Source organism: Amyelois transitella, chromosome 27, assembly GCF_032362555.1.
Source record: "Amyelois transitella isolate CPQ chromosome 27, ilAmyTran1.1, whole genome shotgun sequence".
Taxonomy (NCBI): domain Eukaryota; kingdom Metazoa; phylum Arthropoda; class Insecta; order Lepidoptera; family Pyralidae; genus Amyelois; species Amyelois transitella.
The window spans coordinates 4722942-4748298 of NC_083530.1; the positions used below are offsets into that span (position 1 = coordinate 4722942).

A 25357-nucleotide genomic window follows, 5' to 3' on the forward strand; every position below is an offset into this window, starting at 1 on the left:
TTGCACAAACAAACACACAAACGCACAATTAGCAGCTATAATTGATAAAGCCGAGGAGGATGTTTGCAAAAATAAATATGATGCCCAAAATAACTATTCCACGCGGACGAAGTCGCGGGCACAGCTAGTACATACATAAGAATACAGGTTTAACGCAATTATGTATGTATGTGTGTTTGTATGTTACTTCATAAAATTTGCAAGGCATAATTTATCGTAGGTAATTATGCGGTATGCCTGTGTCTATCCTCTGACGTAACAGATTAAACAAAACAACTGAACTGTAACGACATTGATGGATGTAACGTTAATGGATTGATGAGAGCTATGTTTAGTTATGGATAACTTTTATTTAGTCTAGAACATTTTTGTTACATGTCTGTGTTGAGTACTCTTTTTTGAGTAACATACACTAGTTTAAATGCTAACATATTCTATTACGGTGAGGTAAATTATTATCTTGAATAGTGAAAATAAGCGGCAAGTCAAATTTAACGTGGATTATTATTATTATTAATGAATCTATCTATGGTCAAGGTTCAACGATTAAATTTTTTTTCTTAAGTCTCACAAGGTTCTGACATGTGATTGCTGAGTCAGCCTTTCTTGGAGGTCTATGTGTCTAGATCAAGGGTCTAGGAGCCCATATCTAGGTGGACATCTTAATTTAAAAATTAATATCAAAAATTTCAATTTCAAAAACAAAAAAAATAGTTCTAAATCGTCTGAAAAGTCCACGTTTAAAACATATTTTGCGAAAAAAATCGAGTCATTTCTTATCATTTCTCGTGGGTGAAGCTATAAAAAGACAGCCGACTGTACGTCTGGCGTGAAGAAAGATCAAGGGCGCATGTGTGTACGCAAAAAGTGATTCGTATTTTACACTATTGTACCAAAAAAAAAATATCTTTTCAAAGTTCCCTTCGACATCCACACGACGGAAGATTTAATAATAAAATATTGAAAATAAATACATACAAAAACCACCCTAATGAAATCAATCAAAAAACTACGTCGTTATCCACCTGCCACGATCTCTTGCATACTTCTTTCGCTTCATCCACATTCATAACTCTCTTCAGGCAAACTCGACGACCTTTTGTCAGGACCCGAGCGCGAAGATTTCACGTACTTACCTACCTATGCTTGCATTATCGTGAAAAAAGGGGAAATGTTTACTAATATTTGTATCGCGTTAATATGGCAGCTATAAATTTAAAAATGTAATGATGCGTATTTTTGGCGATCTGTGGTTATTAATGAAACCGCATGCCTGACGTAGCATAGAATTAATATTCACTATCGCACAAAACGGACAAACACAATCACTACAATTTTGTAAAGCAAAGTAGCTTTCCGCATTTGTCACAATGTCTGTATGTATGAATGCTTAGATCTTTAAAACTACACGACGGATTTTTTCAAATTTTTTTAATAGATAAACTGATTCAATAGGTAGGTTTATATGTATAAATGCTACATTCGCTAGTAGCTTATAAGTGAGGCTTTTCACGAAAGATTATTAAGGTAATTGCGCCTTGTCTTCTTTTCTACTGATTCTGATGATCACAATATTTCTTCGTAGAGCACGTTGCGACAATTTTTTTAAAGGAAATTTTGACTGGAATTATTAATCAACGCGTAGAAGAAAAAACATCTGTTAATTGGCTGAAATTTTGCATTCAGGTAAAATAAACAAATTAAAAAAATGTTTTTTTTTAATACGTAACAGAATTTCTACAACTTCTCAGGGGAACAAAGCCAAAAGCAAATCACACTATCCTGAAGTGTAGGCTACACAATTTGTACATCTTAATATAAAATTACACAAAATAGTAAGGCGTTATTTAATATTTCACACAAGCACTATAAAACTACATTGTAAATCGCATAAAATATAAATGTAACTCTTCGGATCGTAATTTTAAGAAATCACATTATTAATATGCGATTTGGCAACATTGTGGTAACAGGTGTATAGTGAAATATATTGCGTTCGTGTATGAGTTCTGAAGAAAACAAAAAAATCTACTTAAAGTTTCTTTGATCAATTATCTTATATAAAAATTCTAGTGTCACAATGTTCATTCCCGTACTCCTCCGAAACGACTAGACCCGATTCCCATGAAATTTGTGACCATATTGAGTAAGTCTGAAAATCGGGCAACATCTATTTTTCATACCCCTTAGTGATAATACTTAAAAATTAATTATATGACAAAACAACGTTTGTCGGGACAGTATTAAATATATAGTTTTAACATCGCCTGTCCGTTTGTTACATTCTAGAATTATTTTATTCACAAACAAGAGTACCTAGTACCTAAGTAACCTAACCAAAGTATACCCGAAACTGACGAGCTTGAAAAAAGATTTGTGAATGTGGATGAAGCGAGAGAAGTGTGCAGGGTTCGTGGCTAGTGGAAAGATATATTCTCTGACTACCCCTCCGGGAAAGAGGCGTAATTTTATGTATGTTTGTAGTTACCAAAGGGCAAAAGAAAAATCTTCGGTTGCAATTCTTAAATTGCTCAAAACTTGCATTTTGTTTTAGGATAACTGTTAATAAGTTTCTTTACACTACATAACCGTTTAACCGTGTATTTATTATATTTTTTTTTCTTTCAAATTTCGTAAAATTTTTTAATTAAATTTTGGAGTCTTAAAGGCCGAGGAAAATAGTTAAATACTTAAGTAAGTTGATTTAAACTATACGTATAAAACTTATTACACACTTTTAGTTAAAATGTTTTAATTACTTTTTTTTAATTTTATTTTATTACCAATTTACAAAGTAAAACTGTGCAAAATCTCGCCTTCTTAATAACTTTACTGTGATCAATAAAAAAAAAAAACATTAACCACTGGTGCAAATCTGTAAAAACTTATTTCTTTCTAAAATTCAAATTCCGAACGACCCGCCGCCCTTGATCATAGAGCGTTACGTTCCCGAACACGAAATATACTGACAAAATTTTATTCACTACAATACACAAGACTTTATTTCCGAATAGTCTATTTCTGGTGAAGAGAAACGTAGGTGTTTCGGTATAGACTATAGAATGTTATTTGACAACAACGCGTCTCATCTCACAATAACAATGTTTATTGCGTTTACTTTATATTTTTTTTATGCGTTTCGTTCCGTGATACGCAAATGCGCATGTTGGTTATGTTTTAGGCTGCTCAGTGTGGTTTCAGACTTTCTAAACAAATAAGAAAACTAGAGTAAGTACACCCGCGGCTCCGTCCGCGTAAAATGACTTTATAATATCCGTTATTTTCGTTCCTTCATTCAATTCTTCTTTTAGGCGATGGGCCAGCAACCGGTCACTATTTGAATCTCAATTTTAACATTAAACCGAATAACTGAACTTTAAGTATTTTCTAGACTGTTATCTGTGTCTACCCCGCAAGGGATATAGAAGTGATTATATGTATGTATATGAAAGTTCCTCGGGTAATATAATTTCCATTACCCGAGGAACTTTTAGTGTATATCTAGACGACATAGGGAATTTACCAAATCTGAAGTTTCTAGACACAGCAGTTTGGGTTGTGCGTTGATAGGTCAGTCAATCACTCAGCATCTTCTTTTATATATACAGAAGGTGAAAATTACTATTTTATTTTAAACGCATATAAGTTTTCAAAATTTTATTGTACACGTTGGCGTAAAATTAAAATTAAGCTTGGCTGTTAAATTAAACGGTTGTTAAACCCCGAGTGACGATTGAGTAAAATCCTACCTAGATGATTGTTATGATGGGTGAATATTTATATCAGTTGATGAAGTATTAAGTGAATTCCAGAGAATCCGACAAGATAAAAGTGAAAGTACAAGTACCCGAAACCGCCGAGCTTGTATGAAGAGAGTTATGAATGTGGACGAAGCGAAAGAAGTATGCAGAGATCGTGGCAAGTGGAAAGAGGTAGTCTCTGCCTACCCCTCCGGGAAAGAGGCGTGATTTTATGTATGTATGTATGTATGTAAAAGTGAAACGATAAGATAATATCGAGTTAATATTTTGTGATGATGTTTGATTTAGCATTAAATGATGAAAATTTTACTTTGTGTCCATGGCATTGTTAGCCATTGTTTTTTTTTAAACCGGCCAGCAACACAATATTACACACTTAGATGAACCAGGGGTACAAAAAGTTAAATGTGGAACACCTATCGAATACCAAAATGGTTCACATTTTGGTATTCGACGCTTCTAAAAGGTCAATTTCAACATGAGGCTTCTGAACTCGGCCTTTCTGTCTTTTCGAGACTGTTGGTTATGTCTACCTCGTAAATAAGATAAGACGTGAAATACATATATGTATGTATATGTTATAACAACAAAACAAACGTAGAACTACTTAGTTAAGAAACTTCACTGTTTACAAATATAGAATTTTAATTTTCGAAAGGAAATAACGAATGCGTTCAAGATGCGCGTGAGACGTAACGGAACCCAAATGAATTCTTTGAAGTCGCACATTTAATGGGTATTAATGATTTTTACAATTTGGAGAATGCGGTTCGGTTAACGAAACGTTTCGGTATGTGGTCTTAATAAAATGTTTTCTGTAGTAGCAATTGAACGAGGAGTTGGTTTTTTTTTAGTAATCACATAGGTACTGAATTAAATTACTCCCACTAAAGTCTTGGCTTAGGCATCATTTTTCTTCATTTTCATTACTCTCTTGTCATAAATATATGCTAATAGAATGATTTTAATATTTACTACATCAGGCACCCCACGCTTTTTACTCAGATTTAAATTGTTTTGTTTATAAATTTAATTTTGTTATAATTTTAATCGGAGGTAATTGACTATAACTGATTGTTCGACTTGCTACTACTGTTTTATAATTCCTTTGTCATTAATTTTTATTTTCTATTTTTTAGTTTGATTAGCAATAAAGCGTAGTTTTTTAGTTTTTTTTAATTTTAAATATAAAATACACTGTATTTTCGCCCCAAGTTAATTGCAAGGCAAAGCAAAAATTAAACAAGGTTTTTATAAACTTTGACCTTTGTATTGCTATAATTTTTGCACTGATGGTCTGATTTTAATTAAACTTTAAGGGTACGTAGGATCTGTCATTAGAATTTTTAAGTTTGTGCGGCAATATAATCGGTTATATGTACTTAGTTACTGAGATATATAAGTTTGTAAAAAATTTGTGTTCGCAGGTCTAAGTCCCCGGCGAACGACTAGTTAAAAGAATACATACACACATATAATCACGTCTATATCCCTTGAGGGGTAGACAGAGCCAACAGTCTTGAAAAGACTGATAGGCCACGTTCAGCTATTTGGCTTTAAGATAGAATTGAGATTCAAATAGTGACAGGTTGCTAGCCCATCGCTTAATCTCAAGTTTATAAGCCTCTCCCTTAGTTGCCTTTTACGACATCCATGGGTATTAGTGCCGGGAACCACACGGCAGAAAAAAAAATAATTAAGAAGAAAATGGTTTAAAATAAATAATTTTATCTCAAATGTCTGTAGATTCCTCACACGTTATAATGTTTCAATAGTTCCCAAATAAATTCGATCCTAAAAGCATGTTTCCTTGCTCAGTTCGAGAGCGGATGGGGCTAACCAATCTTTGTTAATAGAGGGATGAATTTAACCCACGGCGGTCTTCTATATCGAGACATCCTGTGTCGGATATTGTTTTATAGTAAAAATATCACGGACTTGTTACAGTTTAACGACCTTTGTAACTCTGTGGTCATTACGCTACACATATTTTGAAGGTTTTTAGTTTTCAATAACGCTACACATAAGTGTTTTGAAGTATTTTAATTTGATATCTAGATAACTTTTAAAATTCGTTTGACACGCCTCTTTTCTGGAGGTGTGACCACATCTTTCCACTTGCCACCACAATTCCTGCATACATCTTTCGCTTTATCCACATTCATAACTCTTGACATTGAAATTGACACTTGTATACAGATATAAACATATAATCACATCTTTGTCCCTTGCGGGGTAGACAGAGCCAACAGTCGTGAAAAGATCTAATGCCATCAAAAACATCCTGTAAAAAAACCCAAGTCTCGCAGCTCAGTCTTTCTACCGTAAAAAGTTGTGAGATCCATGTAATACCAAGTCGGTTAATCTATTTAGTCTCTATCTACTTAAAAGACCTCTGTCTTAAGTTTTAATATAAGTTATTATCATGCCAATATTAAAAATATTTTACGTTTTAAACAAATGATGCCGCTTATTTATTGCAGACGATGGAATCGAGATTCTAATATTGAGTAGCACATCGTCTTAAAGAAGAATCCCAAGTTTATAAGCCTGTTTTACAGTCGGTTTTAAGTAAGTAAGTAAGTTTATTTGCGTTAAAAGTGGTATTACAGGTCAAAGTACATTTATGTTTCTCACTCTTAACCTAAAATAGGCATGCAAATTTCTGATTATAATACTCGTATTATACAAAAAAATACAAGTCACAATATCGCTTGTCGATGCGTTCTTAAATTTCCTTGTCACATAAAAGTCTTTTACAGAATAATAACACTTTTGAATCAGAATGTTTCTTAGTCTACTTTTAAATATTGGTAAGGGTAAATCCTTCAAGTTATCCGGCAGTTTGTTGAAAATTAGAATAGCCATTAAGCCACTCTGACATTGTTTTGCGTCCCTAACGCTATCCCAACGGGAAGAAACATTGGTCATATTCATATTTTTGGTACAAAATTAGAAGTAGTTACCATGGCTATAATATGGCGTCTTACTCTTATATCATCGCTTTGTTGAGCTAGTAATATTATCTGACTTTTTCGAGACATTCGAAATTTGGTTTTTACGTTTTTTACAAACTAACTCGACCTTACAAATTCCTTTCTGTCCCCATACATTCTCTTATCATTCTTAAATTCGTATTTCAAATTAAAATAAAACAACGAAAAACATGAACTTCATATACCTAACAAAAACATGAATGGTCTCTGCCTACCTCTCCAAGATTGAAGCGTGATTTTTATGTATGCACGTGCACGTATGTATTGTCAATTTCTTTGTAAAAACAATGACTCACCTCTTCGATGGACGAAGACATAAGACCGGAACTGAAACAAACAAAACACATTTCAGATGACGTTTTCATGATTATTAGTGGAATTGGTCAGCTGATTGTGGGCGAAATTCCTCCATTTTGTAGTCATCTATCGTTAAATCTGTTTTAGATAATTCTAAAATGTTTATACATATATACAGACATAATGTTTTATGTGCCGTGTGGTTCCCCGCACCAATATAACAAAGATTAGGACCACTTGTAAAAGGCGACTAAGGAATAGGCTTATAAATTTGGGATTCCGTTTGTAGGCGATGGGCTAGCAACCTGTCACTATTTGAATCCCAATTCTATCACCAAGCTAAACAGCTGAGCGTGGTCTATCCGTTTTTTCAAGACTGGTGCTTCTGTTTACCCCACTTGGGATAAAGACGGGATTATATGAATGAATGATCAAACATAAATTACTGCTTTTTACCGGAGGTTTTATATTTTCACCTACATGTCGATATTATAAGCACATAGAACTCAATCGAGAACGCTTAAGTGAGAGAGAGAAGAGATAGAAAATTTAAAAAAAACCGAACAACTTTATGTTTACAACATCAGTTAAAAATTGCCAACAATTATTTTAATAACGTACATACGTAAAGCATGCTAAATTTATCCCATTCATGCATCACAAATTCCAGTGTTTAAAACGGTAGGGTGGGCGTCTGGGTGACCAAGAAGCTTGGAACTAAATGAGGTTCGCACTCATTAAATAATTGGCCATGTATTATGAAGGAATACATCACATAGGTATAACATACAATTACAATTGATTTTATTTTACAAATTTTATTGTGTTTTTTAAGAAACACGGCACTAGTTTACGACGATTGAAGAAGAGAGAAAGAGGTGTGATGTGATCATAATGTTTAAGTTTAACAGTGGTATGAGTCGTCGTATGAGTGATAAGAACGTGATAATATTAAAAAATATTAGTATCTAAAATAGGCATCCTCCATAGCATATAAACAAGACATAGATACAAATAAGTAAGAAATTTTTAATTCAATTTATTTGTTTAAAATATAATACTATACATAAAACATCTATTCTGGTTATAGCTTCTTGGAAACGCTAATTTTATGATGTCGTAATAAGATCTCGTTTGCTGGGTAAGAGCTATCTCGTTTCTATTAAGATATTTGTGAATAATTCCAAGAAATAAAACATGTAATGTGACGAATGATGGAGATATAAAAATAAATCAAAGAAGAATCATGGTTTCGATTTTTGAATCAAAACAGATTTCGCTCGGCTTTACACTCCCGTTGGTATTTCTAGAAATCTATAAAGATAAAAAGCAAAGGTGACTGACTGATTTGTCAACGCACAGCCCAAACTACTGGACCCATCACGCTGAAACTTAAACTAACAAAGGATTTCCCGAAATTCCCGCGGGAACGGATACAAGCGGCATTTTTCTAAATGCGAATTCTAGTAAAAGCATAAAGACTATTTCCTCGCTGTATATCTACTTAAGTATATCTTTATGTCAAATCTTAGCACGATTGTGCGCTACTTAATGTTACTCTCTTCATAACCTTACATGTAAGAGTATTTACAAAAAGATGTCTCGTATTAAGAGAAAATCTATACACAAATGCTTGAATGAACTCGTGTAATAATTAACAGTTGCAATGTTTAGGGAACTTACCAGCATAGCAAGCTATGTTTTCTAGTCCTTTTTGTAGACATTTTAGCACACTATCACTATCACTGATTCATATATACACATGTATTATCACTCTTATCAAACACTTTAGTCACAATTTGAGCATCCAGTCTATATATAAATGGGCCTATACCTACGTAATGCACGTTCAAAGCTGCTGTCATTATATGCTTGGTTATTAAAAATCCATTAATATTTTAATTAGCTGTTACCCGTGATTTTGTTCGCTGTTACGTGGCAATCTTTCATCCCCTCTTTTAAGCACTTCTGCCCCCCTCCCCTTTTTCGTAATAAAAAGTAACCTATCTTCCTCAGGGTCAACTATATGTCTGTTAAAATAGTTACAATACAAATAAGTGAAATTCACCTATAATTAACACAAAAAGTTATTGTATTCTCTATACAAAAATATACAACGATGTATCCTATCACGCAAACATTCCTACAAGGATTTCATTGTAATTGAACAGCACATCTTATTAATGGAAATCAAAGTCATCAATCTCCAGGTGTTACTCCCGTTGCACCCAGAAGACGAGCCCGGGATCACCTTGTGACCACGACTTTAGAGTAACTCAGGTTTTTAGACGAAGCGAATCCCGAGCAACCTTGCAGGAGCACCTTACCCAGGTCGGAACACGTATTTCAAATGGAACTATTTGTTATATTTTATCAACAACATGATTACTGCAACAGACACACTACATCTGCGTAACCGATTACTACGGAGGAAGTTTATAGTGGATGTTGACATGCGTTACACTCGTATATACAGCATGCTCTTCCTTCAACATAAATGCGTTCATATTTTGTCAATTATATCGTTAACTTTTAGAAATTGAAACACAATAAAGAACAAATATTTTTTTATTTAAACTGTATGCACATTAAGTGTACAATAGGTGGACTTTTTAATGCAATTAGCAGAAACATACCAGTCCAAACTCGAATATATTTCGGTGCAATTGAAATATACACAAATAAGGCAATGTCGAGAGGGATAGAAGGACGTTTCTTCCAGAAAAATAATGTTCCCACGGTTAATCGACTACGTACGCCAACTAACTAAGCCGCAGACGAATGCCACTTCTTGAAAATGATACATTCTTTAAATTCACATACTTTAAACCCACTGAAGAATTTGAACCCGCTATAGATACGGTCACACAGTACAAGGCCGGCCTAAATCCCGCGTCACAGTGCATAGTCGCATACTGATTTGCAATTTAGACCCGGTAACTGCGCCTGCGCACGATACGGCACGAACCGTATTGTATTGTTTAGCTTATTGATTAACTTTTCTGGAATGCTGACCTAATGCGTATTGGTATAATGTTAATTTAATTTAGTCCGAATTTCAAGTGAAAAAACCTTAAAACATTTCGAAAAACCTTAAATGTAAACCTACCCTTAATTTTTACATTTCGTTTAAAGTAAAATTTATCGATTAGGTGCCACTACGGCGGGTTCAAAAAAGTTAAAAGATAAGATAGTGATGAAATAAAATTAGCTTGTTGCTTTACACTTCTATGGAAACTTATTCAATTAATATTAAAACCTGATAACCGATGAAAACTCATCCTGTATATTTGCAAACCTTTAGTATTAATAAGTATACTATAGTTAATGTTATATGACGGGCTGGTGAACATTCTCTATAAGTTAAAAATCAACGGTCAAGACGCATAAACAGGGATAGGATCACAGAAATGTATAAAAATCCATGTACGGCCGCGTCGTGTCGGCAATAATACTCGTAAATTTCCTATGACCTTTCATGGGGAAAATTTGCGATAAGGTTGGATTTATACAGCTGTAATCTTATCAATACACATGTAATCTGTTTATCCTACAAAATAATCCATATTTTTCTACAAACACTACGAACTCCTTTGTTATTATTCTACCTTACGTTTGATTCGATAAACATGCGCGCGTGCGCACAATTCAGTTCTTTTCATGAACACACTTACGCAGATTGTGAGAATATTTTTTGGAATAAAATCTTCATATATTCCAACTCTTTTAGGTTGAAGAACTCCGACAGAAATAAAGTCTCTCCTCATCTTTGCGTAACAGTGTTTCGGGGCTCACCGCCTTCCGTATTTTACAATACAATAACTCTTAGTTGCACCACAATAAATTACAGCAAATTCACAATCATGTATTAAAAACATAGCAGCAAAAGGCGAATTTATCACTATATGCGATCTCTTTTAGGTGAACTATAAATTGTGTATAACACTTTGTGTATTTTAAGGTAGTGATAGTAGCTTTTACTCGCAGCTTCGCCCGCGGGAATTTCGCGCCACCAACAAAATAATTCAGATTTTTCGCAAATCCCATGGGAATGATGAAAAGTACCACATGTCCTTCTCTAGACCTTTAATTATATAAACGCAAAAATTCATGAAAATTGATTCAATAACCCGCGAGGAGGTAACAAACAAACTTACTTTCGCGATTATAATATATAATATAGAAAGAAAGGAAGGGATCCTCTAATGGTTTTTATAATTCTCACACGAATTAATCATTGGAATGTTAATTTACATTGTCACGCCGAATAACATAGCTATTTCAGTAATATCCAAGTAGAAACATATTTAAAAAGCACAAGAAAGATAAAATAGGTTTAAAAAAATTGTACACATAACTTAGTTTTCGACATAACACGGATCGGACGCGCGTCATCCGTGAATTTCGCGAAGTTACTGCCTCTCGTTATCTTATCAAAGCTGATTAACTGAATCGTATTGGGTCACTCGTGTTAGGCTAGACTGTGTTATTATACATACCTAACCTACTTGGTTTTGTTGGTTCAGTTGTGTTGAACAAAAATAAATTAAAATTAAATGACTGTACATGATTACGGTTAGGTATACCGTGTGGTTCCAGGCACCAATAGATAAAAGAATAGGACCACTTCATCTCTCTCCCATGGATGTATTCAAATTAATTACAATTGTTGTATCATTGTATAAATTATATACCTTTCATAAAAAACGTATATATCGTTTAGCTGATCTAAAACCGCATTAAAATTCGTCAAATTTGTAACACCCGTCCTTTAAGTAGTGGGCTTATTTTGAGGGCCTCTGTGGCGCAGCGGTTCTGCGCTTGTCAGTGACCTGGTGTCACGGTCTCGGGTTAAAATCCCGGCCACGGCACGATGAGAAGAAGGTAGGTCTTGGACGTTTATCTATATAAGTATTTATTATAAAATATAGTGTCCTTCAGTTTGTTTCTCGTGACACAAGTCTCGAACTTACTTCGAGGCTGACTCAATCTGTGTAATTTATCCCGTATATATTAAACTAGCTGACCCGCGCAACTTCGTTTGCGTGTATCCCGCTACTTCGACAAATACAGTCAATGCACCAACACATATTGGATACTAATTTTCAATTCACAATAACTTCTCTTTCCCTTAACCGCGTTTAAAATATTAAAATGTTTTTTGGTTTCTGTGACTCTTCTTTGATCGCCCCCCCTATCAGTTTTTGGAAAAAATATTTAAGTAATGTACAGATTTTTTTTTGTCTTATATGTATAGATCAAAGTCGTAGTACCTACTTTTTAATATTATTTATTTTTTATGTACCGTTTTTTTATATTTTTTGTTTTTTTTTATGTACTTACCTACTTTTGTTATATACATCTAACTATTATTTTCTATAGGGACGCTGCCCCCGCCGCCGCGGCCGGCCCGTACCGTGCCGCAATACTAATATCGTGATATCTCCTAAACTATATGTCTAAATAACACACTGTAAACTGCAAAAATAATCTAAATTAAATGCTCGTGATGATGAACTTACTTATTTTGATAAGGATATATGTATTATTGGTTATATCACCAGTTAAACATCACCCAACGAATTAAATGTTTTTTTAATACAGAAAAGTAGTTTTTGTGACTTAAATAAAAAAGCTGGATATATGTCATCGCGGACTTTTTTGTAGAATTAATAAAGACCAATGTTTTTGCTATACATTGTTCTTACTTGTATCCAACGGTATAAGCGGCGCACGCACAAATGCAATCTTCAATTAGATTTTTTTTCTGACTTCTTGGACATAAATCGCTATAACTCAGCTAATATATAGTTTCAATGTATTTCAATTATATATAAAAACCTGTCGGAGAAAATACTCTTTCTATTAGTGAAAACCGCATCAAAATCCGTTGCGTAGTTTTAAAGTTTTATGCATACGAAGGGACTACAGACAAAATGGGCGACTTTGTTTTATACTATGTAGTGAAGTTACAAACCTTTCAACATAAACGTTGGCATTCATAACGAACGAATCATGCAGACTATTACGTACGCGTTCTGTTTTATCGCCATATAAAGATATAGATCCGAACGGTATCAAGATCTTCGGTGCCAAAGGTTTTCGAAAATGTATCATCTCTCATTAAGATAGGGGGTTAAAATGGTCAAATCGAGACAAGACAACAATCTACCCGTTTACCCAACTTTCTAAAATCAGTCTGTAAAAGTAACTCACCTCTCATCAAAAACGCTGGAATTCATGACAAAGGAATCATCCAGACTAGTCCCGACACGTTCCGTCCTATCGTCGTACGGCAGACCGTCGCTGTCCAATGATCTAGATTGTTCCGACCGGTACCTCTGGTCCCACAACTTCTTGGTCTCGTCTTGGACGCGACGCTTCAGCTCGGAGATCTTCTCGCGTTCGTTCTCTATAACTTGGCAACCTGGAACAATTTTTTTGATTGATACAGGAGCTAGCGTTACAGTTAACAGTGTGCCAAGAAACTTGACGTATAGAGCAGAATTCGCAGTGAATGTGAATTCAGAAAATCAGTCAGTCAGTCAAGGAAAAGGCTAGTAAACTTGGGATTATTCTTCATCATACAACCTTGACTATCCTTTAAACATATCTCTATCAATATGACGTATAAATAAGTTATGATAGTTTGAACATAGTAATTTCAGCTGACACTATTTTCTTGTTTTATACTTTTTAGAGTGTTTATTAGTCGAGTTTCAGTTTTTATACTTTATTTTTATTATGACAGTTGGCTCTGTCCCCGTATAGGATAAAGACGTGATTACATGTACATCCCTTTTGTATAACTTAACCACTCATTCACTGATGCTCATTAATGGCCAGACATAGGTACGCAACATATGTATCTGGTTAGTTGAAAATCCTAAATGTAGATTAAAAACTTTATTTTTATTCTTACCTTGTTCTTCCAACATCTCCATCCGTCTCCTCTCAATCTCCATCAAGCTATCCAACGTCCTCTTCCCTAAGGAATTCATGTCCGTATCACTCGACAGGATCGGGGCATCAATCGTCACTTTCGATATCCTGTCAATGTCATCTTGCGAAGGAATCTTCCCAGAATCGGAAATCTTAGCAAACTCCATTTTAACATTAGGCTCATCACCACAACTCTTCCTATGCAACACTTTCTTTTTATCATCAACCGAATTCTGTCGTATAACATCGAATGTCGCATTAAATTTGTCACCGTTAACTTCTTCGCTTGTTTCTTCAGTAATCGTTTCTTCTTCTTTATTCTTATCAGGAGAAAGAGATTTCGCTTTCACGTATTTATTCTCAGCTGAAACAGGCTTTGCGTTTTTTACGTAACGGTTCTTAACATTATTCTCACTAATATCGTCATTCTTAATACTGTTCTCTCTAGATCGCTTACCGAACGAATCTTTCTTAATAATTTTCCCTAAAGCAGCGAAAGTCGGAATTTTCGATGAGGAACTGCTCTTAATAGGACCAGCAGAATCTTTCTTCTTTTTTGAATTTCTCAAACTGTTAAACTTATCGAAATCGTTTTCAATATTTTCGTTGTTGTAAAACATATTCTCGTTTAGACTCTGCGACATTAAGTCCACTTTCTCGGGCGATTTCTGTTTTTTCTTTCGCTTTAGTGAGTCGAAGTTCCTCTCCCAAAATCCTTTCTTCTCCTTTGAAGAAGTTGAAGACTTAGACGGACTTTCGCTTGTTCTGTCATCGACAACGTCTCCCACTCTCCTCTCGATATCTACAATCATAGATTGTGACATTCGATCTATAGAGTTGAACTTGTCTTTGAGATTTTTCGAATGATCTTCGGATATTTTATTAAGATCTAGATCGTCACTATCAGAACTTTGTGGGGAATATCCGAATTCGCCGGATTTCGCTCTAGTCATGTCTGTGAAAAATGCGCTATCTGGTGATTGGGTCCTTTCTATATAATTTAGTTTGGCTACTATTGGTTTTAAATCTTTTTCTATGCCTTGCACTTTGCCAGTTAGATCTTCAACTAGATTCAGCAGTCTGGTGTATTCTGCTCTTAAAACTTTGGTCTCGTCTAACGCCGAAGTGAGATTGCTGTTCGCTTCAGATTTTAATGTGAGGATTCTTGATTTTTGCGATTCGATTTTCTTCGATAGCACCATTATTTCGTTTTGGAGATCTTCCCTGTTTGCCAATCTGCGAAAGAAATAATTATATTCGTAATAATAGATACTTGAAGCATAAAGTCGCTTAAACTTTGTAAAAACTATCCTCAACAAACAACATTATTGTGCACACCCTGAGCTTTAAAATAGACGCAGTTTTGTAAATATTAAGTAATTTATATCTTACAGTTCAGATTCCTCTTCTAAGTGTTGAAATTCCAAATCTTCGAATATCTTAGTCTCGTTGTCCAATATGTCTTGAGCGTTCTGCAATTCTTCCAACGTGGCCGCGTTGCCTTTCATATCTTTCTCCAATCTGATACATTAAATTACAGATATTTTAACTGTTTCAGTATGTGTATGTTCTTAGGTATGGATTAGTATATTATGTAGATTTAATCACCAAGGATCTTAAACTTTATGTATTACGAGTAGTTAACATTGCAAAATTTCTATTATAATAAGTATAAAAAAGAAACCTAATATTTTTTAATATTAGGTTTTTTTTTATACATTACATATAATGAATTGAATAAATACTAGAACGTAAATAATAAATGTGTCACCTGGCAACGTAAATCTTGATAGAAATTAAATAAAACAAATTTAATGAAACAATTTAGATCATAATTGGTCAAAAACTAAATATAATCCCTATGTCATATTGTACTCACCTTTCAACTTTCGTGGTAGCAATTTCAACTCTATCTTTCATCTCATTCTGTCTCGACTCTTGCCTCTCTTTCATTTGCTTGATGTCTTCCTCTATCTTTCTCGCCCTCTCCAATAACTCCACCCTTTTCTTCTGTTCTATATTCAAAATTGCTATTTCCGAATCGTACTCTCCTTTGATCAATGCCTTTTCCATTTCAAGCTGTGAAACGCAAATGAAGTTTCGGTTATATGAAGTGCATAAAAGTGTTCGTTTAATTGAAATTAGACGTGTTATAGTGTAATTAGAGCATTTAGCAATTGAAAATTGGGTCGATAACGAACTTTGAATGAAAATTGATACGGACGCTGGTAAAATCATAGTCATTAAACAAAAATCATACGATTTTTTGTAACTAACATAATTTCCCAGCATTGAATGACAGGTTCCCCCTGAAAATCACTTAACATGGTGGTGAAAGTGAACTTAATTCTTAATTTATCTGTCTAGTAAGTTTTAGCAATTAACGTTAACAAATAAACAAACAGTCACTTTAATTTTAGAAAAAATATTCGCAGAATGTAACTTACCTCTCTTAATATATCATCTTCTTGTGATCTGATTTCAGACATCTTACATTTGATATCGTGAATTTCTGCAACTAATTTCTTTCTTTCCTCTTTTAAACTGTCAAATTTGGCCTTCAATTCATCTACATTGTCATCCAAAACTGTACTTTCAATCGAATCGGCTTCAACATCAATCTTTTTCATATCTTCAGTGATATGTTTCATTAACTTTTCTTGCTTATTTTGTTTCAAATCATTCTCAAATTCCTCTAACTCTGGTATATCAGCCATCAGTTCTTTTTTGACATCATCAAAACTCTGATTTTTTGTTAGCGTAATTTCTCTGTCTACTGCAACCGCTTCTGGTTTAGAGGTATCATCTTTTTTATCCATTATTTTAGAACATCTGAATTCAATATCGTTTGTGATATCAGAATCATCAATCATTGGTATCTCTTCTTCTAAACTCAATTGTTTTTCAATACCACCAATATTACTCTTTGAATCATCTGTAACACTATCTTTCGTACCGTTTTTAATAAAATCAGGTTTGTTTTCATTATCTTTAGGCGGAGGAGTGGGGAATATAAAATACTGAGGGGACGGTAGATTTTTATGTGCAAATGTAGTTTTAATTCTAGTCCTAGGGCTTTGGGTGTTAGGAGATTTAGGTTTTAAATTCCCATAGACATTATTCCTGTTAAAGTACATGTTTTCATAGGGGCTTCCTGCAGGAGATGTTACCGTTCTATCACCGCTTTGGTTATTAATTTTTCTTATGATTATAGGACTAGATAATTCTTTTATTGGTGAATCGAAGACAGGTATACCTATTTCATCCATTCTGCCAACATTTTCGTAGTTACTTTGGTGTCGTATGGTCACTTCTGGAGTGGATTGGTCTAGAGGAGATTGTGGGTCGAAATTTTCGTAACTCGATAGGTTTCTTTGCATAGGGAGGGATTGGCTGAGTGAATTGTTGCGGTTGTGACTAGTATCGAATCTGTAAATATTAGAGACATTAATAATAAACATATTGCATATTTTAACAGAGAAAACTACTTTGTTATAGCAATAAAGTGAAAAGGCATTAGGGCCGCCTTTTTTAAAATGTTCTAATAATAGCTCGATTTTAATATAATTCAATAATTTCGTTCACAAAATGTTAGAGAGTACATTATGGTAGAGACTACATTTCTGAAACGACTTTCGTGAAGAAAGTCGTTTCAGAAATGTAATCTCTAGATGATAATAAACGGAAATACTGCAACAACAAAATGGCCAAACTAAATTGAAGAAGCTTGGCTCGCTCGGTCACTAACAAAGCATTGTGAAGGCGGTAACTAGCAAATTAGACTATAATTAAATTAATAAATGACCAAATCAATGAATACTCACTTATAATAACCATCGCTGGTCTGAACGAAGTTGGGGTTGTTCAAAGCGACGCTCCGCGGCAGAGATCCGTTCGTTATGATCTTGTTGTGAGGTCGTTTCTCGGTCGGAGTGATGGGGTTGCCTGGAATATTCACGTAATTTTACATTTTCAGTAACATGTAGTGCCGTGTGGTTCCCGGCACCAATACAAATATAATAGGGACCACTCAATATCTTTCCCGTTGATGTCGTAAAAGGCGACTAAGGTATAGGCTTACAAACTTGGGATTCTTTTGTAGGCGATGGGTTAGCATCCTGTCACTATTTGAATCTCAATTCTATCATTAAGCCAAATAGCTGAACGTGGCCATTAAGTCTTTTCAAGACTGTTGGCTCTATCTACCCCGCAAGGGATATAGACGTGACCATATGTATGTATGTATGCAGTAACATGTGTAACACATGACTCCGTTTGCAGTACAAATTTATATATAACAGGTATTTATCGCAGCTCTATCCATGTTTTTCATTAAGCTTACAGCTGAACGTGGCCTTTGTCTTTACGAAACTGTTAATTCGGTCTACCCCGTTAGAATAAAGTCCGCCTATTGTACTTTACAAATTGTAATTGTTACAATAAAGAATAAATAAATAAAGACGTATATGTATAAATTTTCGTGGAAATACGAAACCTTCGGCCGGAAACCTAGCCTATATTAGATAAAGGTTACACATTCAATTTCCTGAATGTGCAAGTTTCCTCATAATGTTTTCTCTTACCGTAAAAGCATCGGTTAGCAATCAAATGGTACATGGTCACGATAGGATGTGAACCTGTGCCTCACTCTTTATTATTCGGGCACCTTAACCACTTTAGCGTCGTCTTTCTCACGAAAACATAGATCTAAGTATTCAACCTTATAACCTTATTATAGTGCTTTCTTTTTAGTTGTCTCAATAAGAGTATCTTACCGGATGCAATTTGTCTCTCATATTCCGCGCACATATTGAGAATTTCTTCTAAACGGGCTGTTTCCGCTTCTTTTTGCTCCTCCTCCTTTACCCTGTCCTGGTACGCCTGAAAAAAAAAAGAAATAACTGAACGAACGAACTGATTCATTAATTTTTTATTTTAGCAGACATAAGTTAGAAATAGGTGGTACAGCTCCTGTTGTATATCACTCGCGACGGCGTTTCTATCGCGTGAAAAACTATCGCGGCCCCGTTTCACGTCAAAATAAAAATAGAAAAACAGCGATGGTTTTTCTTGCGATAAAAACGGCGTCGCGCGTGCCTTGCTACGGGGGTAGTACTATAAATATATACAGTCTAATGCAAACAATTGAGTAAAAGAGAGAAACAAGTTCGAGACTTTTATCATTACAAAAAAAATACATTATGACAAGCAGTCAACTTATCAAAACAAATATGTTACCAAACAAATAAAAACTCTTATTTCCTCACATATAAACTTTAAAATTTGGATATTCCGTGATTTAATTTCAAATAATACTTACTTGAAAACAAACAGGTATCACAAGTTTGTTTTAACAATTGAATTTCAAAACAATAAGTTAAAAGTCAAAATAAAACTACATGTAAATCTTAATCTAATGTACTTTAAAACATTATAGCAGGATATTAATATGATAACCCAAGGACGCATTATATTGATAACAGAAGATTAGTTGATTGACCTGTTTTATTTTTATTAGGCTCGGTCGCTGATGAATTCGTTGGCTTTAAAATGTAGTCTATGTCTAAAACATAAATAATTTAAACTAAATAAAACCTTGTAATATCTAAATTTTATTTTAATCCTTTCACTACGATATAGCAACAAATAGATGTAGATATAAAACAAAGTTTTAATATATCTAACAGCGGGCAGTATGTACTAAGATAACATTTTATAAAGAACTTACCATACCACAAAATATTTTATCAATTTTCTTAATAATGCTATTGTAAATTTCATTTCTCATATAAATCTGATTATATTGACTTGATCTAATATCGTTTCCAACAACAAAAACATTACTATTAGCAATTGTAGAATTATTTTTGACGAAATTCTTTTCACTAGCAACACTGATGTTGTCGGCCATCTTGGATATTTCGTCTCTCAAACTGTCATACGAATGTATTATCTGTTGTTTTAATTTTATTATTTTGCTATCGATATTATTTTCATGGTTTTTAGTTTCTTTGATATAATAATTTGTTAGTATCGTATTTATTGTTCTATAAATTTTAATATCGGCTCGTAACTTATGTACTACTTCGAGTTTTTCGTTCATAGATTTCGTTATTTCGATTATTTTATCGTAGTCTTTTATGTCTCGATTTTTTTTCTCATCGATTGTCGATTTCAATGCTTTTAGTGCTAACGTGTTTTTCTTCAGATTTGTCGCGAATTTTTTTAATAAACTCTTTTGCGTCCCTTCCTTCATGTGTCCGTTTACTGGTTTTAACGTCATGTTTGCTAAGGAATTAACCACGTTATAAAATATTACTAAAAATGTTGTTATAATACTTGTTAATACAACTCCTACTTCGAACATTAAAAAATTTTACACTTTTAATACGATTTCAACTAATAAATGTTATTCGCCACAGATCAAACCACAAAGTGATCAAAACCACATTCATTTTGAGGCAAATCGAAAGTTGTAAGTCGATACCTTCGGCACTGACTGTACATATCACATAACGTTAAAAAAACTAGCTGAACTACTTAAAAAACGCTAAACAACACTTAAACTAATTTTAAAAGCTGCCAGTTATAAACTTCTTAATATCTTCGATATTCGAACACGTCGCACTTTTCTCATTGCAATTTTTAAACACTTGCACTGGCAGTATGTAAAAAATTTCGTTTAATAAAAAAAATCACTTTTCTTTTAATTTCAGCCATTGTGATACGTTCGTACAGTATAAAATAAACATTATTTGTCGCAGCCTGCAGTGTGATATGGCGTTATCGCTATCGCTCATTAATTCAGACGTAACAACATCTTAGATATCGTGCGCTTTCAGGCGTTGCGAAGGCCAAGGCGGGTAAAGTTGGGGTCTCAATGCCAGCGTTTTCCAAAGATGTATTTTGAATTGATTTACTGATGTTAACACTAGGAGAGGAGCTTGCAGAATATCGTATTTCCAGAAAATTCTGTTACAGAATACAACATTTGATATTTTAATTGTGTCACTTCTGCAAAGTAACAGGAATACCTTTTTCTCTTGTCAAGAGGTAAGCTTGTTAGTGTATTTTTCTAAAAGCAATGTAATATTAAAACAAAGTGGAGATGCCAGAATAAGACTTATCAGAGAGCAGTTTTATTCTGACATCTCCACTTTGTTTTGTCGGACTTTTTAATTTAAATTTTATAAACATTCACTCATTTTTAAATATATTTATTGATTTTCACAAGCTTGTTTATCATATCTCTTATAACATACATACAATAGAAAAATAGGTTTACGTAGAGTACTTGTACTCTAATAAAAATGTTAAGATGAATTCCACATTAATAGTATCAAAATAACATAAGACAACATTTAGATCCTAACTGAAATTACGAAAGGAAAAATTAATCGATATTTTTATATTTAATAGAATCGCTATAACCTCAACCACGCCTCATCAGGCATCGATGATCGATTCTATCTGATGGACATCGTTTTAGAAAATAAAACCTGCTCTGTCATTGAATGTGCTTAAAAAATCGTGTAGTACAATTTTGTAAAATTAAGCTAAGGATTTTTTGTTGTAAAATGTTTTATTCTTACATTTTACAGCCGTTTAGATATTTTTTGTAAGTTATAAATTCATCATCTGTGATATGGAGACCTAATAAAAAAAAATTAAACTATTTTGAGTAAAACACATACGATTTAATAAAACAATAGCGTAAGAATGTTGTTTATTAAATGATAACGTATCTTCTTTGTTAGATAAAAATTAGATTCACGTGTTTACGTTTTTTTTTAAAAACAAAATTATTTATGATGGAAAACATATATTTTTTTTTGTTGTTGATATTAGATATAATTTTCCGAACTATTTTTCCTGTGACTTTGTTCGCCGTTACACTAAATCTGTACGACTAAAATGAATACTGACAATGCAATGGAAAAAAGCTGACCCTTCGAGGGTGGGGGGAGTATATATTGTATACCAGTTGTTTAGTTAGACCAAGTCTAACACATGTGAGAAAACCGCAATCAAATAGGTGCAATAATTTTCGCGTGATGCTAGTACAAATGATTAAAACGGGAATTTTTTTAATTACATTTTGCCTTTTTTTGTTTTGCCTAAATCCCTCATATTGCTTCTTTGGTAATATCTTTCAAGTACAGACATAGGTCAGTTACTATTTTATTATATTATTATCTTACCTTCAATCTCTTGGTCTCAGCGTCCAAACTCCTGTCATAATGTCCCGCATACACCGGCGAATATTGTGGATTTCTATCGAAGGCCGGTGAGGGCAACGTAATACATTTACCCACACCCCTCTCACACACCTTCCCATACGCATCATTTATGGACTGTTCTAGAACAATCTCCAAATTTCTAGCAGTTTCCGCATTATTTTTAGCAATTTCAGAATTACTCTTTGCATTTTCGACATTATTCTTATCATTGTGATCACATTTAACATTGATTTTTCCGTAAATATTATCAGAATTCTGCTGATCGTTATTAACTTTTTTCGGAAAACGGAAATCGTTTCTGGGATCATCGAAATTCCTAACTATATCGTCTATCTTCTTGTTTCTTATAGCAACATTCGCGTACGAGCATTTCCTCGGGTCTAAATTATTATCATTGATATGTACAACCTTTTCTTTAACTTTAATATAATTTGGTACGTTTTTCCCTCCTAAAACATCTTTAGCTGGTGTGTTGACTGTTAGAGAATTCGAGCTGAATACTTTTGGTGATATTTCATTTTCAGTCGACGTATAGAATTGACTTCTGCCAACTTTTTGTTGTTTAGCGTAATATTCGAATTTTGAGACTTTAGCCATAATACTGGACACTTTAGGTTTGGCTTCTTGGTCTGAGTTCGAGTCTGATTCAAGGTCTCTGTAAGGCTTTCTGGGTGCAACGGGTGGTTTTTTTCTGGAAAGATCTTTGAGAGTCATGTCCAGTTCTTGGTCGAGTTGTGAGAGGGTGTGCTCTTTGTACATTTTCTGATGATTGGCGTTCTGGTAACATTGGTTGCTTGGCTCGGAGTGGTGATTCTGGTAACCTGTAAACATTAAAACGTAGGGCATTAAAACAATTAAGTACATGGGTCATTAAGGTTTCTTTTATAGGGCAACTGAAGGGAAAAACCACAAACAATTCAGATAAGGTGTACCTCACTCTGCTCTAAGTTTGAGGTAGTTGAAGCCATACTAATGTCACTTAAATGCATGAAATGAGGTCGCAAGAATCGGCGCAAAATACAATATACTTCTTTTATTTTGTTCCATCAATCTTTTCATGCAAGCCCGTAGATTTAGGGTAGTCCTGACGTCAACTTTTCCAGTACTTCACCGACCTGATTAAAGTATGTTGGTCTAAACCTTACCCTTCAAACATACCCATAAATATGATGGCTTAGGCCTTTTCTTTCCACCTAACGTACTGAAACATAGTAAATGAGCTAGTTACCAGTAGGCAGGCATTGATCATTGGGCGTGAACTGTATGGGCGCCATGGAAACGTGAGCGGAGGGAAGCACCGACTTCATCAATTTCGCTTCCTCAGGATGGTTGAAACGGAGGTAATTCGACCGTCCTATTGTCAACATACTCCCTGTAAAGAATAAAGATAAATGTTATGGATTATGAAAGGAAAACAGGTTTATGACGATGCTCGATTCAACAAATTCATATTTTAGAATTCAAATTCCTCTAAAAAGCGATATTATTTTTCCTAGTCGGACGGTGTAATTAAGTTTGACGTACTTCTACGAAGAAACTCAGCGGTGATGTCAATGTTTTTATCATTTCACTGTCCTTTCTGTACCAACGGTTTTAGGGAAGACAAATATTTGGCCATGCCTCCTCCGCCGGGTCTCACTAAAAGGGAAGACTACAAGACTACTGACACAATCCTGGCGTTACATCGCTGAAGATGAAAGAAGTGATAAATTCAGGATATGAGAATAAAAACGTTGAAAAGCAACGGCGGACCCAGAAGTACAGTTATCGTTGAGTTAGTACACAAGTCTCGAACTTACTTCGAGGCTAACTCAATCTGTGTAATTTAAAAAAAAAACGTCACGCGGCCTCGAATTTTCTCTCACCTCATACTGTCTTACTTCTGGGGGAATAAATTTCAAGCCAAGCCGTCTACACCGAGCCTTGAATGAGCAGAATCCTTGACACAGCTCAAGATGATACGTAAGACAAAGAACGTAATCTTACCGAAGATCAGACGAAGCAGAAAGATGAATGTCGGAGAGTGGCACAGGGTATTGTCACATAGCGGTGGATAGTTCTACCAGGAATACGCAAATATAAAAACATTGTCTTACCCTGAGAGAGCCGAGTGGGCTTATCCACAGCCAAGCCATCCAGCAACGTACTCCCACTTATAGGATACAGAGTGACGACGCCGTGGGAGTTCTCCACGCGACAGTGGATGGGAGACACGCCTGTGCCCACCACGTAGATGTCGCAAGTCGGGTCAGAGCCTATCGTCACCCGACCTGAAAATTACAGAACTTTAGTTTATATGATAAGTTTCAACTGTTAGTTTTGTGCTTTGGCTCAAGATTTCTCCAAGCAAGATGGCACTAAAGACCCGCTTACAAGCCAGATGCATTTGCCTTGGAAAGTTTTGATGCAATACGAGTAGTTCTTAGTGATTATGTCTTTTCATCTATTACTTTATAGACACGTGATATTATAATATTTCAAGTCCATCATACGACATCCAGAATCGACGCCTACCACCGGATAGAGCGAACGAATGTCGTGTAAGAACCTACCAAGATACATACATACACTCACGTTTTTACCACTTGCTAGGTAGACAGAGCCTGCCCTGTCGCCCTGTCGCCCATCAGTCTTGAAAAAACTGATGGGCGACATTCAGCTGTTCGGTGATGATGATAGAATTGAAATTCACATAGTGACAGGTTGCTAGCCCATAGCCTAAAAGAAGAATCCCAAGTTTATAAGCCTTAGTTACGACATCCATGGGATAGAGACTTACCAAGATGATGATGGTAAATGGCGTGATGAAGGGAACTAATAATATCAAAGGACTTTACCCTGTTTGATGGGATGTAGCGTGACAGCCGTACTCAATCGCCCAGTACCCAGGCTCACCAGATGCGGAGTGTTGGTCGCCACCCTGAAAAATAGAACAGGAACTTTGATTAAACATTTGTTACAGTTTTTTTACATAGAGTCACTGTGACTTGTGGACATAGCTCCTCCTGTCCTGATTTAAACTGCGTCATATTTAACTCAGTAAGGATAGGAAAGGTGTGAAAGACTTAAAGTCGTCTTTGACGGCCTCTGTGGCGCAGCGGAAGTGCACTTGTTTGTGACA

General features: G+C 34.7%; 1 protein-coding gene across 3 annotated transcripts in view; it reads right to left on the reverse strand.

The window, feature by feature from the left end:
* The window catches only part of LOC106130419 (pleckstrin homology-like domain family B member 2), a 68996-nt gene that overhangs the window by 9311 nt on the left and 34328 nt on the right, over window positions 1-25357 (reverse strand). For 2 of the 3 annotated variants that reach the window (XM_013329257.2, XM_060952039.1), the window contains exons 3-14: window positions 25074-25156; window positions 24333-24506; window positions 23465-23608; window positions 22198-23057; window positions 18772-18877; window positions 17821-17941; window positions 16444-17425; window positions 15876-16075; window positions 15389-15517; window positions 13977-15232; window positions 13271-13481; window positions 7054-7084 (exon numbers count right to left, since the gene is read on the reverse strand). In XM_013329257.2, the coding sequence (XP_013184711.1) occupies window positions 7054-7084; window positions 13271-13481; window positions 13977-15232; window positions 15389-15517; window positions 15876-16075; window positions 16444-17425; window positions 17821-17941; window positions 18772-18877; window positions 22198-23057; window positions 23465-23608; window positions 24333-24506; window positions 25074-25156 (4297 nt within the window). Of the gene's footprint in view, window positions 1-7053; window positions 7085-13270; window positions 13482-13976; window positions 15233-15388; window positions 15518-15875; window positions 16076-16443; window positions 17426-17820; window positions 17942-18771; window positions 18878-19724; window positions 20741-22197; window positions 23058-23464; window positions 23609-24332; window positions 24507-25073; window positions 25157-25357 lie in introns of those variants that run through there. The other variant, XM_013329258.2, reaches the window with a different exon arrangement.